The 16,486-nt window shown below is 37.1% G+C and overlaps 1 protein-coding gene across 5 annotated transcripts in view; it reads left to right on the top strand.

Annotated features, from left to right (window-relative positions):
- The window catches only part of DPYD (dihydropyrimidine dehydrogenase), a 966,631-nt gene that overhangs the window by 559,830 nt on the left and 390,315 nt on the right, over window positions 1–16,486 (top strand). For all 5 annotated transcript variants that reach the window (XM_034653966.1, XM_034653962.1, XM_034653963.1 and 2 more), the window contains 2 exons: window positions 14,210–14,330; window positions 15,161–15,280. In XM_034653966.1, the coding sequence (XP_034509857.1) occupies window positions 14,210–14,330; window positions 15,161–15,280 (241 nt within the window). The remainder of the gene's footprint in view (window positions 1–14,209; window positions 14,331–15,160; window positions 15,281–16,486) is intronic.

The raw sequence follows: 16,486 nt of genomic DNA, 5'->3' as shown, positions 1-16,486 counted from the left end.
CCACATCTTCTTAATCCATTCATCTGTCAATGGACATCTGGGCTCTTTCCATAGTTTGGCTATGTGCAGGTGCCCCTTTGGATCATTACATTTGTATCATTGGGGTAAATACCCAGTAGTGCAATTGGTGAGTCATCCATTTTCAACTTTTTGAGGAAACTCCATACTGTTTTCCAGACTGGCTGCACGAGCTTGCATTCCCACCAACAGTGTAAGAGGGTTCCCCTTTCTTCATTAGGGACAATTTGACATAAAATAAAAAACTAGAATAATTTAAGCACAATTAAATTACTACTGTGAGAGCACTTGATAAATCATTGAGTATATGTTAGTATGTTTATATGCCCTACATAACTTCTTTGGGTCCTGTCTGTGTTTGTAATTTCAATTGTAAATTTATTTAACAAAATTCATTCTTTTGGTCTCCAATTGTTATTGACTACACATTGTAAGAATTCAGAAATATTGCTTAAGCTACAACCAATTCCTTTAAAAATTTGTCCCTTCACCATCACATATAGGCATTGCTTCATAAAATAGCAAATAATCTCTTTCACTGTCAATTAGTTGTAATTGTGGTAACTACAAAATGATAATTAATTGGCATATATTTGTTGCATACACTTTGTTATGTCAAGCAGAGTTCTAAGTTCTGGTACTTCCAGTTAATTTTATTGTTTATTTTCTTTGGCTCTATGTGTCTGTAAATATTAACTTCTTAATGCATTATAATCTGCCTTCCATTCCTATTATGTCTAGCTATATGTACTCATATATTGCCAGTGACTCTAAGTAGTGTAATCTATTGCCTACATTTTAGTTCTCATCCTATTTAATTTCTTTGTGGTATTTTGTATCAAGATCTACTTCCACATCTCTTTTATTTGAGTTTCTCTTTTCCCTTGTATTTTTCCTGGTTGGTCTCTTCTTTCTTTGACCATTTCAAAGATTTCTACACTTTAGTATTAATGATCTCAAGGTTTAAGTCCGTTGCTTTCTATCCTCTCATCCATTCACAAGACTCCAACCACCATCTGCATGTGAACAACTCCTAAAATATACTTCTAAAATTCCTCTTAAGATCCAGATTCTTGTTAGCTCTCAACCAGATTCTTTCTACCAAATGTCCTAAAGGAACGTCAAACTCAATGTATCTGAAGCTCATTCATCATTTCTCCAAAAACCAGCTTCTCTTGTATTTCCTCACTTGGTTGATGAAATTGCTATCCCCAACAATGTCAAAACACAAAATTATTCTTGATTTTCATTCCCCAACATTTCTTTTAATCTTGAAAATTTTTTATATTCTTCCTTAAAATGATAATTCAGTCTCCTTGAAGTTCTTGATTTATACTTGCACTCCTTACTTTAGGCCCTTTTCTTTCAGACTGGTCTCCTTGCTTGCACTGCCTTATCCTACTTACCCCCAAAGACATATATGGAATTATGTTTCTACAACATGGATCTAACCATATGGCCTTCCATGTTTTCTGTTGCCTAATGGATAAGGCACAGAATCTTTAGGAAGCCGACCCCAAACTAACTGAACCATTTAGCCATGTCTCCTGCCTGCTCCCTTCATAGAAAATAATTTTTTTCTATTTTCCTTCATGTCATGCATTCCCATTTTTTAGAGTCTTCCTAGTATTCCTAATTCACATATTATTTCATAAGCTCTACTCTAGCCAGTGTCATTTTGAGAATCCTTTAAGATTTCAAACTATAATCACCTTCACTATTGTCTCCCCCTTCCTACATATACATTAACACACACACACACACACACACACACACACACTCACTTTAGGGTTAAATAAAAGTAATCGCTCCACCATTAAGTTCCCTTTCACTTTGTATACACTTCAAGTAAAGCAAATTGTTTGAGGTTGTTTTTATGTCTGTTTCTTGCTCCAAAATGAAACTATTCATAAAGCCTTCTGGTTAGTTGCAGGGTGATTGCAAATGTTCAATTAAAGACATTGGTCCAGATTCAATACCATTTGGTAGTCCCACAAATTCCTTACTTATCAGGGAAAGGAGAATGTAGTAAGGAATGTGAATGTCACGTTTGTGATATCAGTTGTGGCAGGTTAAAATCTGGGTACATTAGTACTGAAAAGGTATGAGTAAAGTCATCTTTGTAATGCTGGGCGCTGCCTTTGCCCAACCAACTAAAAACATAATCAGGTGCTGCTGCATCTAGTTGTTAATTACATAACCCAGTAAAGTTCGCTCCAGTATACTTGTTTCTAAGTGAAAAAAATGGCAAAATTTTAAACTATGTAAATTTAGCAGTCCTTTGGGTACTTTACGTTTGTTGAATATTGCAAAAGTAAACACCCATCTGTTTTTAGTACTAATATGATTTTGTATATCAAGCAGTTTGAAGATTTTTTCCCCCATGCAAGCTTTATCAGCTGTTATATCAACAGTGTAGGCTTCGGGCACTTTTGTAAAGTTGAGTTGGGTTAAATGAAAGATCCTTGTCGAACTGGTAATCATGCAGGTATTCAGAGGGAAAGGGAGATCATATTTTAATTTAATTTCAGTGCCTCAAGATATTTTTCCTTATGGGCTATGTTGCCACTCTCTGTTTACATATCCATCTTTTAAGAAATCATAGCTACTCTTAATACATTTCAAATCAAGCTTTCCTGGATCTGGGTGATACATATCACTTCGTTCTGCAAGGGTCTCTTGAATTATATGAGAGCTTGCACATTGTGTCAGATTCAAATGCTAAATGATTTATAGAGGAATAGAGACATACTGTAATCCCAAAGCCGTTTATATATTCTATTGAATCTGACAAATATTAGTGCCCTAAGTGGTTATAACTTTTTTGTAAGTTCTTTGAGGACAAAGTTGATGCCTTACTCTTCTGTAATTCCCACATTTCATGGAAAGTTTCAGGTTAATGATTAATTATTTATTTTTTTAAATAAAAATTGGCATTTTCTTATTAAACATGTTAAGAGCCTGTCATCCTTTTCTAAAGGTAAATGGCCAGAGGCAGCATATTGTATATAAGTTGCCACAAAAGACATGTGTCCTGGCTACCTTGACCACAATTCATTGGATTAGATGTATCCTGAGCAAAAAAAAAAAAAAAAAAAAAAGACCACTTAGGCTAAATAAAAAGAGGTCAGCAGCCATCAGGAAGTATGGTGCTATAACTCAAGCAATAAGGTCACTCTGTAATGGATAGTGACTATATAATTTAGCACTCCTCATTGCAAGCAACAGAAACATAGGGGCTATCAGAAGTAAAGATGATTTATCAGCAAGATATAAGATGTCTTAGATAATCAGGGAAGGCAGGAAAAGTAGGCTTTGAAAAGGGGCTTAAACCAAAGGGGTGCAGACAATGGGGAACTAGAATTGTCCAGCTTAAATGCAGCCTCTACCAGTGCTGACATCTCCCACTACTGCCCTGTTGGATCCTGTCAGGAGACACAGTACCATATACCACCACAAGTCAACTTGAACACCTTTTCTGATTGTCAGATTAAAATTTTTGGTGGGAGCTTCAGTTGGCCACACCTAGATCATGTGCTTGTTTTTTGGTTGCCAGAAAGTAAAGAGAGGAAAACTGTCTCTTCAATGGATTACATAGAGGAGAGTTTCTGTGTCCCACTAATACTTCATACAGTGGGAATTTGCCACAAAATAGAAAGGGTATGAAACAGAAAGGACAACCAAAAAAAAAATAATTATTCTGTTTGTATTGCTTCTTCTCTTCTGTGGGCTTGATTTTGAAACATACAGATTCTATAGTAGATGTTAGAAAAATTGAATTGGAGAACCAAAAAGGCAACATATTAAAAAGAAAAAGAGGAGGGGTGCCTGGGTGGCACAGTGGTTAAGCGTCTGCCTTTGGCTCAGGGCGTGATCCCGGTGTTCTGGGATCGAACCCCACATCAGGCTCCTCTGCTACGAGCCTGCTTCTTCCTCTCCCACTCCCCCTGCTTGTGTTCCCTCTCTCGCTGGCTGTCTCTATCTCTGTCAAATAAATAAATAAAATCTTAAAAAAAAAGAAAAAGAAAAAGAGGAGAAAGTGATTAGGAGTAAAAATGGAGAGGCAACTGGGTGGCTCGGTCAGTTAAGCATCCCATTCTTGATTTCGGTTCAGGTCATGATCTCGGGTCGTGGGATGGAAGCCTGGCATCAGATTCAAGCCGCCAACCAACCCAGTGGCTCTGAGCTCAGGGGGGAGTCTGTTTGAGATTCTTTCCCTCTACGCCCCCAATTCACTCACTGTGCATGTGTGCACGCATGCACAGGCTTTCTTGCGTGCGCGCTCTCTCATATAAATAAACCTTTAAAAAAATAACTAGAAATGGAAACATGCAGAGAAATAAGAGCAGATTTATTAGTACCAAAGAGTTTCTTTTTTTTTTTTCATTTTAATGTTTTTTTATTGTATTATGTTAGTCACCATATATTACATCCCTGGTTTCTGATGTAAAGTTCGATGATTGATTAGTTGTGTATAACACCCAGTGCACCATGCAATATGTGCCCTCCTTACTACCCATCACCTGTCTATCCCATTCCCCCACCCCCCTCCCCTGAAGCCCAGCACCAAAGAGTTCCTAATCCTTAGAGCAACTCTTTTTTTTTTTTTTAAGATATTATTTATTTGACAGAGATAGAGACAGCCAGCGAGAGAGGGAACACAAGCGGGGGAGTGGGAGAGGAAGAAGCAGGCTCATAGCAGAGGAGCCTGATGTGGGGCTCGATCCCAGAACACCGGGATCACGCCCTGAGCTGAAGGCAGCCGCTTAACCGCTGTGCCACCCAGGCGCCCCCCTTAGAGCAACTCATAAAGGAACAACAAGAAAGTAAGAGCTGCTCTTTGTCACGGGCTTCTCCGGTGAGTCACCAGCGCAGCTGTGTATGCTGCAAGATAATGAAAGGCATCCCAGGCCTAGAAGACTGGCTCTTCCTTTACCCAAAACACTTCACTTACCTTCTGACATCTCCATGTATAGTTGTTATAACCCCCTGACAGTGGGGAGTTACCTTGTCATGTTTCCTTTTCTCAACACCAGAAAAACTTTAAAATAGAGAACCCCCCCTTAAACACACACACATACACACACACCTTATGATATATACTCTTATAAACCAGGTACTCTTATAATAAATATATTGGTAATGATTGTTAGGTTCAGACTGCTCAAAATTTTAGGTAAAATCTAGCATCCCTGAATTTTATATCAAGAGTTTTTAAATATCAGACTTGCAAAGGTCATGTTTAATATCTTCCCCATCCCATATTTTCACACAAAGACTTTTCAATAAAGTCACCCCACTTTTAGTATCTCCAAATCCTTTTCAGCTCAAAGAGGGAAATCAGTCCAGAGAGCTGGCAAAACAAACAAAGGCCTAGATATTTCTTTCTAGCTTTTACAGCAGCCGTAGGAAGAAATCCCTTAAGGAACTGTACCAACTTGTTATGGATGAGTTCCCCTTAGCTGAAACCATTCATTGCCAAGGGATTGAGGTTTTCTCCACTACATTATTTAAAATTGCCTCAGCAGTAATTCCTTCTTGCTTAGATTTCATAAAGTTCCCAGGACAGAAACATGACTTCCCCAGACTCTCTTCATCCTAAATGTATCAGCATTGTGGGTGCTTCGGGGCAGAAGGCTGTTCTGCGCTAGCCTCCTCCCCGTGTCAGTTAATCATTCATACCAATATGGGATTATAAAGATAGTGAGGTTTTGTGCTTATGGTTGTTTTCCAACTCCAGCATTGGAAAACATAGGCTAAGTGAATAGACCAACAGATGTATAAAATATCAATTGTTACACTGTTTACACTAATGCTTTGCATTAAGAAAACAAATGACAAGCTGCCTGAAGTCTGCAAAGAATAAAAACTCCTTGTTATATACTTAAATACTCACTTGCCCTTATCTAAAATGAATCCATACACAGTAGTGCAAGCGACTGCCTGCACTTCATTACCCACTGAAGTCTTTTCAGTGTGTTCTGAGCAGTGATTGGGAAGCCTGCTGAGTTTCAGTTTGGTTCAGCTGGTCCACAATTTTGAACCCCTACTGGTGGTATCAGCAAAGCATGTGCATAGCCTATTTCTCCATATATTAAGATTTTCCAGGTAACACTGTATAACTCATTAATAAACAAACTATGAACCACACTTTTTGCTTGATAGATAATACTGGCCTTTGAATTCACAGATAAATAGCAACTCACATATAAGGAAAGATCAAGGCTCCTGGGGCGAGCTCAGTTAAATAATTCTAAAAAGAATAATCTATTTTCAAAAATATTTTAAGGACTTTTAGTAAACAATCTTTAATAAACAGGGTTTTAAAGTATCTTAATGGTTCTCAAAAAAGCATTTGTTTGCCTATGAAGATAGGCCTGTGGAGTCTGTCAATCTTGATTTGGGGGATAAAGAGTATAATATGAACTAAGACAAGAGAAATAGAGATGGAAATGTCCAGCAGAAGCAAAGGAAAATTGTTGTGAAGCCTCCACGTGATTGGCAAGTCATGGATCAAGTATGGAGGCAAACAGGGTAACTACAGGTCAGTTCAGGCAGGTGTCAAGACTCAAAGCCGTCTAATACAGAAAGAAATGGGCAAGGGATAAAATACCGAAATACAAGAATTCAGGCAAACAAGATGGATTATGAAAGCAAAACCATACTTTAGAATATGGTATTGGAGACTCAACACACCTAGAAGAAATTTCCAGGTGACCTCTTCATGATGTTATTAAGGAGGTTGTCATTAATTGGCTTTATCAACAAGAGACATGGGACTGGGGTAGAAATTAGAATATACACTGATTGCCCTGGCCATACTCCCTTGCTAAGTAGACCTGGTTTTCAGACACAAAGGTATAATCTTCTTTATCCATGGACTTCCACACAATCATTTTCAGTGGTCCACAGTGGTGACTCTTTCAGCAGGTTCTGAAAGTAGACGTTTAAACTCTTTAAGAATATTCTGAACTGTCTCGAGGACGCCATCATTGTCCCCTACCATGTCCTTTAGAGCAATCTTTTTCTAGGAGAAAAAATTAGACCTGCTTCTTGGCCATTGTTGGCTGGACTAGGCTTGACTCTTTCAAGGACCTTCTAGGAAAATTAGAGTTAAAAGATTAAGATTTATTAAGGAACAGTTGTCTAAACAGTGCATGATAATTCTTGTCCATTTGTTTCTGAGACTAAATATGTGGTAATAGGAACTCTGACACCAGGAATGTCAGAGGAATGGCACACCAAGGAAATGCTGTCTGCAAGGAGGAAAAACAGCATAAACTATATCACAGGAAATGTTATTTAAAGGAATAAAAAAGGAATACAGTTTCCCTTTAGCTGGCAAACATATGAGCCAATTCCTCCACCAGGCCCCAGTGACCAAGGACTGGGAGCTGAGGTAGGGTTAGGGTTACAAACTCTTAGAGAAGCCTCAATACCCTAAGGATTCAGACAGAAAGGGCCCTGGGCAGCCTGGGACCTCAGGAGGTCTTCATGAATTGCCAGGCCACACTATAACCCGTGAGAGAATGCATCAGAAGACTTTCCAAATTCCACTGGCTGGTGGGGCAATAACTATCCAATCTCCAGCTTGTTCTGGCTCCATGGAAGAGAAGAGGCAAATGTTTTCTTGGTCATTGTGGAAAGCTGGTATACATCTAGATAGGAATTCTTCATTTTTAAAATTCAACACAGTATTTATTATCTTTAGTGTCTCAGACTCTATGTTAGGGGTTTGGGATACAAGTGTAGGATACATCCCTTAAAAGACTAATAGTCTAGTCAAGAGGAAAATAAAAAAACACCATAAATGGGTGATGATTAAATACTGTGATAAATGAAGGAATAAGGAAATGTTATGGAAGTATTTTAAAAGCAGTCCTTTACTCACCCATCCCATGCTGCGGTAGGATGGGAGGGTTGGTCATGGAGGGCTGTCTTGAGGGTGTTCATCCAAGGGACAAGAGGTGAAGGACATTTTGGGCAAAGAGACAGGAAGAAAGAGAGGCCTGAAGTGAGAAACAGAATGGAGAAAGCTGTAATGCCTGGGGAGGAGAGAACACACAAGCAGTTCCACGTCATCTTCAACTTAAGGCACAAGGGAAGTGGAAAAGAAAGAATATATATAACACATAAAATATTTCATACACACATACATTGCATGTATATATACTTACAATATTTTATATGCACATTTTATGTTTATGTATTATCCCTCTGGATTATGAAGTTTGTTTTATTTTGTTTTTAAGAATAGGGATAGTGTATTATGTTTTTAAATCACCCTTGTCTAACATAAGGCATAATACCTAAAACAGTTGTTTATTAGGTTATCCTGGACCCAATAATTTTATATTCTATTTTCTTCTGAGAAAAATTGAAATAAGAAAGCCCATGTTAATTTATGCAGTGTGAACTCTATCAATTCAACAGTATTTGTTGAGAGCCTACTATGTGCCAAACCCTTGCCATGTGCTCTAAAATAATCTGAAATGAGAGAATATTATTAAGATATCTTTTTTTATACTTAACATCCAACACGTATTTCATGTATGTGTCTGACTTCTGTTTTCTAGTAGACTCTGCCTTCCTTGTTCCACTCATCTTAGTCTCTAGCACAAACGAGTTCAATGCCTTGTAGTCAAAGAATATTTGTTGAAAAAATAGAACCCACGTTGCCTAGAATGCCACCAGCTTTCATTTTTTTACTTATATTTAAGTACCCTTAGAATTGTTTCTTTTTATATATTTTATAAGAAATTTGTGGCTGCATAATTTACCTATAAAAAAAAGAACACATTTGAGTGTAGAGTTTGATGTGTTTCAGCAGATGTCTACACCTGTGTAAACATTACTACAATACAGTTGTAGAATGTTTCCATTACGCTCAAAAATTCTCTTATGCCTCTTCCCAGTTAATCACTCCCCCACACCCCAACCCTAATCCCGGCAACCACTGCTCTGCTTCTTATTAGCATAGTGTGTGTGTGCATGTGAGTGTGTGTGTGTGGAATTTCATAGAAATGTAAACATACAGCATTTAAACTCTTGTGTACTTTGTTAGCTGAACGTGATTTTTTTTATTAATCCCAAATTGTTTCAAGATCCAGTAGATTCGTTTCTCTTTATCACCAAATAATATTCCAGTGTGTAGATAGTTACTATTTGTATATTCATTCACATATTAATGACTATTTGGGTCATTTCCAGTTTGGAGCTTTTTTGAAAGTGTTGCTATGAACATTCACATGCAAGTCTTTGTGTGGATATATGTTTTCATGTCTCCTGAATATATAATTAAAAATGAGATTGGTGGGCGGATTGGTATGTGCATGTTTACCTTTTTAGGAAACTACCAGATGATTTTCCAAGGTGACTGTATCATTGTTAGCATTCTTAAATCAGGAAAACCAATTTAAAAAGAGCACTTGCTAAACCATAAGTTAGTTTAAAATATTCCCATTCTAGTGCACAATCTTTGCATTTACTAGTAGTTCTACCTGGAGTAGTTAACTCTTTCTGTTCTATTTTACTGACATGGAAGGATAAATGCGTCACGTTTGCCTGTTACTCTGAAGCTGCATTTAGTCTTACAAGTATAAATGACATAGAAGCCTTTATAATCCTGGTTTACAACTGAGGGCTGAATTTCACTTTAGGGAGCAATTTTGCTAAAGAAGATGATGGTTTAGGACATGATAATGGGAAAGAAATTAAGAAGGTGTAATAGGTACTCAGATTGATCTTCTGGGCCCTAGTTCTCTCTGTCAGAGAAGTGGACATAATAAAAATGCTAGCTGCTTCCTGGCATTCATGTGAATTAAGACTTAGGAGTCCCTTAGTGGAAAACATTTATAACTGGTAAAATTTTTCAGTGGATTCATTGAAATGCCACCTTCTAAGAAAGCCATTTTGAAAAGAATTGTACGGAGTGAAAATTACCAGGTAAATTGGAGAGAAATGTTTCTTAAAGTCAAAAATTTCACTTGTAATTTAGCTTATCAAGAAATTCTCACAGCCTCATTCTCTAATGCTTGTTCTTTTGCACAGGGTATGAAACCAATGAGATTTGATGCCCTAGGAAATTGGTGGAAATGCCTGCCCTACAATGGAGAGTTCATCTTAGGGGTCTCAGACGCAGCAGGGTATATCATTTATAGAAACCCTTCAATATGCAACTAGAGACATACTAGTTACTAGATTAAAAATTATTATCTTACAGCCCAGATAGAAAAGTAAGCTTTAAAAAAAAATTAACCTTTAAATTTACTAGAGGTAGAAATTGTTATGTTATAGCCCAGATAGAAAAAAAAGCTTTAAAAAACAGTTTTGGACACTGGAAACTACTGCAGCAAACAATCTACAAAGAGCTACATTTTCTAGTTTTTGTTTTTGTTGTTGTTGTTGTTTGGTTTTCATAGGGATCAATTCCAGAGTGTATTAATTGCGGGTAGACACAGGGAGGCTCCCCATTAAAGTTGTCAAAGAGACCAAAGTTGTCTCTAGCTCCCTTTCATCTTCTTGTCAGCACTTCGCGGGTCTGGTCTGGTACCTTCGCCTCAATGCAGTACCCTCAAGACCACCATGTGCTTCCCCAGCCCCATCACACATGCCTTTAAGGGCTTCAGCAACTTCTTGCTTATCTTATCACACACCCCCTTCACAGAAAAACTCATTCTGTTGCCTCAGAGCTTTCTTTGCTGATCACATCAATAACAAAAAGGTTAATAAGTGTTAAAGAAGTGTACACACCTACACACACACAGTTGATGTGGGAGAGATTGCAAATCATGGTCAGAGATAGGCATTATTAATACCTGCAGGAAGACCCAATAAAGACTGGAAGATCTAGGTAGACTTCTTGTGGATTAGACACTTTAAGAGTCTTGTTAAGTTGTGTTTTTTCCCATCATTATCCACTCTTTTTTCCCCCCCAAAGTTATCCTAGTTTTATAAGGAAGTCTTGGATTTCATGCTTTTAGGTATTATTTATCATAAAATATACTCAGGTGTTGGGACGCCTGGGTGGCTCAGTCAGTTAAGCCTATGCCTTCAGCTCAGGTCATGATCTCAGGGTCCTGGGATGGGGCCTTGGGGCGGGCTCCCTGCTCAGCGGGGAGTCTGCTTCTCCCTCTCCCCTCCCCCTGCTTGTGCTCTCTCGTGCACTCTCTCTCAAATAAATAAATAAAATCTTTTAAAAAATTTAAAAAATATACTCAGGTTTTTCTTAAACCTAGGCATAGTCTATATTTTGATGAATCTATCAAGAAATCAATTGAAAATATTCAGAGTTTTTATTTATTCTTCTTTCATTGACACAACTACTTTTTGAGTGTGTCTACAATGCTTTGTGCCTAGGAATAAAAAAAAAAGTCCAAAATTGTTTGGTTTTATTTACTTTTTATTGGTGTGGATAATGTTAGAGTCTCAATTTGTCAGAAATAATACTTTGTGTATTTCCTATCTGGAAGATTTGGAGGGGGGGCATTAGAAATTATCTAAAATTTGTTCATTTCAATAAGATTTTAAAAACTGGCTTTAATGGGGGACACCATCTGATGCTATCACTAGAAAATTGAGAAGGTCAAGTTGCAGAAACACTATCAATTGCTTTTAGATCTCAAAGAATATCAAGTGTGAGGAAAGCAGGGAAGTGAATAGTTACAGTTTGTCTTTTAATTTTCCAAAGATTACAGATTCATTTTTTTAAAGATTTTATTTATTAATTTGACATAGAGAGACAGCCACTGAGAGAGGGAACACAAGCAGGGGGAGTGGGAGAGGAAGAAGCAGGATCCCAGCGGAGGAGCCTGGGGGGCTCAATCCCAGAACGCCAGGATCATGCCCTGAGCCAAAGGCAGATGCTTAATGACTGCGCCACCCAGGTGCCCCACACAGATTCATTTTATCATGTCATTAGCCTCACCACATTTCTAGTTGTATTAGAATATCCCCTATTATATCTGTCAAGCAAAACTTTACAATTTAAAGAACAGTCATTAATTTTTACAATAATATTAGTCAGAAGTTATTTTTAAAATTCCCAGGTAATCAAATTCTGTTTCAGCTGGGTATGAAGATTAGTTAGCAAGCGGCTTGGCTGAGTATGAAGATAAGAAAAAAGTATTGTCCGAAAACCAGGAACCTTACTCATAGAAGTATAGGATGGTCCAATTACGGTATCTCAAATTAGAGATAGATGATTCAAGTAAATAACGGTACCAAGGGACTGTATTTTTTTTTTACAAAAACTGAAAAACTTTGAGCAAATTCCAAATTGTTAAACAATGTGTAAAAGGCATTCACTTAAAGTATCCAACTGGTGAGAATGAACAGAAAAAAAGTGTGACAAATGTTCAAGGTAAATTATTAAGACATGGTGGTCAATAGTATCGAAAGTCACTTAGAAGTCTATACAGATTATTTGTGTTTACTCTATTGGAACAAAATACTATTTTATATTTGTTTCAGTAATTCTTATAGGCTCCCTTCCATGTATTATGCAATTCAAGTGATCTTTAAATTATTGTCAAATTCTATCTTAAAGAGAGCTTTCACAAAGGACATGCAATTCATATCATCTAGAGTTACTGTCATTTCTAGGCTAAGTCCCATGGAAATTCATAACTTAAAAATGAAAGTCACAAAGATGCAACTGCCTTCATAATGCCAATGCAGCGGTTATGAATATTTCATGAACATTGCATGGGCAGGGGCAGATCTCCATTTTCATGAGTTAGAATTTGTACAGTTAAGTCTCCAGATTTTACTATTCATAATGCACAGTATGCCCTGTAGAGTACTCCATATAGTGCTTTTTTAATATTTATGTTTAATGAAGAAATTACTGTTCTGAAAAGAGAACAAACCAAACCAAAGATTTTTTGTTAAAATTATGTTTTGCTGAATAGAGATGGTAACAATCAACGGAAATTACCTCATTGCTGTATCTTAGCGCATAAACACATAACTTTTAGAGCAATACAAGATGACAGATCAAGATACATTAAATGTAAGTGAAAAGGTTCTTTCTAAAGGTTATAACATTAGAAATCTCATCTTAAAAGAATTCGAAAGGTTAAAATGCAAAGAGCAACTTTCTTACATATAAAAATATTAATTACAAATGATATACTTGCCTGCTGTTTCATAGTTTAAATATACGTCTATATTTTTCTGGGTTTTTCTTTTATTCAAAAAACATTTTAACTTGCTAAGATAATATTACCAAGTTCAATAATAAATTGCTATTGCATATTTTAAGGTAATTTATCAAAGTACATTATCAGTACCTGTCAGAATAAATTTTGCACTAAAAGTAATAAAAAAAAAAGGACTATTGTATGTGTTGAAATCAAAGAACATTGCTACAGCTAAGATATTTTCAGTGGAAAGGATAGGTGATTGCCCTCTAAATGATACTTGTCCCGTGAGAAAATAGAAGCCTGAAAAATCACAGGAAACAGGCACAGGAAAATGTCTATTCCTTGCTTTTAAAAATGAGCGTTTGATAATTTTATTTCATTTTTGTCATTTTGATCAATTCTTTCAAGTAGATGAATGTTGAAAAGTGCTTCACAGATCTTGGCAACATTCACAAAAGTAAACTTAAGTTACTGATCAGCTCGTGTAATCCAAGGCTGAATTATTCCGTATTAGCATACGCTATATATCATAATTAGATTGATAAGGAAGTCACGGATTTTCTTTTGAATATACTTCATCAAGACTAAGTCTTCTAATAATGAAAACAACAGGCTTCAGATATAATATCATCCACCCAGGAATCAGCAGCTTAAGTATTTTTATTAAGCTTAAGCCAATGAGGTCGCTGGAAATTCTGTAATATTTACCCAAAATACCACCAGAAGTTTATGTTTTACTCCCGGTATTATTTAACTGGTAGTGGAAAACACTTTCTTCCATTTGGTTCTTCGTAATTTTATTTTCCAAAGGCTCCCTTGAGGAATTTAACCTTTATGTGATGAATTTGCAGTTCACTGGAAGTGTGTTAACCTTAGTTCCCTAATGAATCTAGGTGTAATACTGAGGCGGAATTGAGAAATAGATCATGTAGCTCATTGTCAAGTTGGATTTGTCTTGCGCATATCCAGCTTTGCTGTTGTTCCAGTACACATTTGGATCACAATTCTTTAATTACGTTCTATATTTAACTGACCTATTTGAACAGGATCCAGAGCTGGTACGGAACATCTGTCGCTGGGTGAGGCAAGCTGTTCAGATTCCTTTTTTTGCCAAGTTGACCCCAAATGTCACTGATATTGTAAGCATCGCAAGAGCTGCAAAGGAAGGTAAGAACTAGACTTGTGTCATTTGTCTAGTTATGGAAGTGTGGGCCTGAAGTATGTAGCCATACCACAGTGTATCTTTAGCCACAAATATACGTGTCTATCTTTGTTTAGAGTTTAAGAAAAGTACTAAATTGAGCACTTGATATCACAAATGCAGTAGGTTCACACCTGTACTAGAGCTAGTAAATGGACTCCACACTTTGGCCAGGGAAAACAAGGACATTTATAATCTTTCTTGATAAACACCTGCTTCACGCACAAAGAATTAAGAAACAAAACCACGATCACAGCGAACCACTCCAAAATAAATGACCTCGTAATGTAACAATCCAGCAGCAGCATTTGAACCTTTAATGGAGTACAAAACAAAAAGAGACCAGCTTCCACAATATGAAATTTCTTTTGAGTTCCCTTTATACTTGATACGGTGTAGTGTACCACCTTAAACATACATCCAATAAATATCTATTGAACACATAAATCAGGCAGTGAATGATTTTATAAATCATGTATGCTGTGCCCTACCCAATGCAAGTTGCATCTTGATTTGCAAGGGTATTGTAAACTACCTGGGAAATAACACCAAATACAAAACATTTGGCATCTATAAATCTGTATAATAAATGGAAAAATGAATTGATAGGAGTTAAAAATTTTTATATCTAGCATTTTAAGCATAATGGTAGGAATGAGAGTAGTAAAGTCACTTGAGGGAAGGAAATGTTCTCAAGAGGAAGAGTGTTCATGTTCCTGGGTTGTGTGGGTTTGAATGGCTTTTGACCATTGTCTCTTTAAAAAACTTCAGGTAAATGATGAAGTGTTTTTCATAGGTGGCGCAGATGGTGTTACAGCCACCAACACTGTCTCAGGTCTAATGGGATTAAAAGCCGACGGCACACCTTGGCCAGCAGTGGGCTTTGGAAAGAGGACTACATACGGAGGAGTATCTGGTAGGTGTTGCCCTCTCCTTACATTTTGTTTCCTTAAAGGTTGCTGAAAAATCAGAGGTCATGTTGCAAGCAAGTACATCATGTCTTTTATGTTCCCAAATTCTTATAACTCATTCTGGTCAAAATTCCTAACAGTTATGACAGATGGAACATATTGAGTGTGAGGGCTCAAGTGACTGATAGCAAAAGTCGAGAGAATATCTAGATAGGGTTATGTGTGAATTCTATTCTCTCGTGGTCTACGCTCTCCTCAGAATTTCTCATTGTCACAGATGTCTTGTCACTTACTAGTAAGGGCTAATACCAGTGCCGTCTCAGAGAAAAACAGAAGCACCCTAATGATAATATCTTTTTCAGAGTCTGAATTTGTTTCACTTTTCCTAGAATTTTGAAATCTACCTTCTTCAAAAAATCTTGCTTTTGTAACTGTCCCAAACAAATTCTTAAAACCACATTTATGGCCTTAGCTGAGAGGACATTTCAGACCTCACACCTTTGCCTATCTTTTCTCATCATCAAACACTTGCATTTAAAACAGAAGCAGAAGTTTTAATCCCAATATGTCGTTCAGCATCTTTGCCCTGTGCACTCTGTTGCTGTGACAACATGAACTTGGTCTTGCAAAGACAATGCTGTAAGGTTCTGGACTGTACTGGTATGGGGATTAGTCTCCTTGGTGATAGAGGCAGCGGTAAATATACATAATATAGCAGTGTCCCACTGTTTGAGAAAAGCATTGCTGAATCAGACCAAAATATGCTTTTGGAAGAGGCTGGGTAGACACAAATAAAACACTATCCATTCTGAGGTAGTATATTTTGAGAACATGAAGTGTGTCTATGAGCCATGATTTTTTAAAAAATTGTATTCTGCTTTTAATTGACTGCCATTCCCATTCCCACAGTGTCAGAAAGAGGAAAGCTGACGAGAAGCACCTGCTCAGGGTCCAAACGCAACTCTATTTTATCAGGAGCTATCAAACAGAGCCTTAAATATTATTGTAATGCAGAATAACGTGGTCCGCGTTAGCATGTGCTGCAGAAAGAGAGTCAAGAGACTCCAGAGTTGGGCTGTAACGTGCACTATGTTTTCTGTCAGCCCATTTCAATTTTTCCAGCCTGCCATGTTGACAGCAAGAGAATAAAGGAGGTCACAGAGGGTGCTGAACATTAAAAATTAATAAAAGAACTATTGCAGTAGTATTTT

The sequence above is a fragment of the Ailuropoda melanoleuca genome, chromosome 2 (genome assembly GCF_002007445.2).
Source record: "Ailuropoda melanoleuca isolate Jingjing chromosome 2, ASM200744v2, whole genome shotgun sequence".
Lineage (NCBI taxonomy): Eukaryota > Metazoa > Chordata > Mammalia > Carnivora > Ursidae > Ailuropoda > Ailuropoda melanoleuca.
Note: the sequence above shows the minus strand (reverse complement) of the source record. Positions and strands in the feature narration are given on the sequence as shown.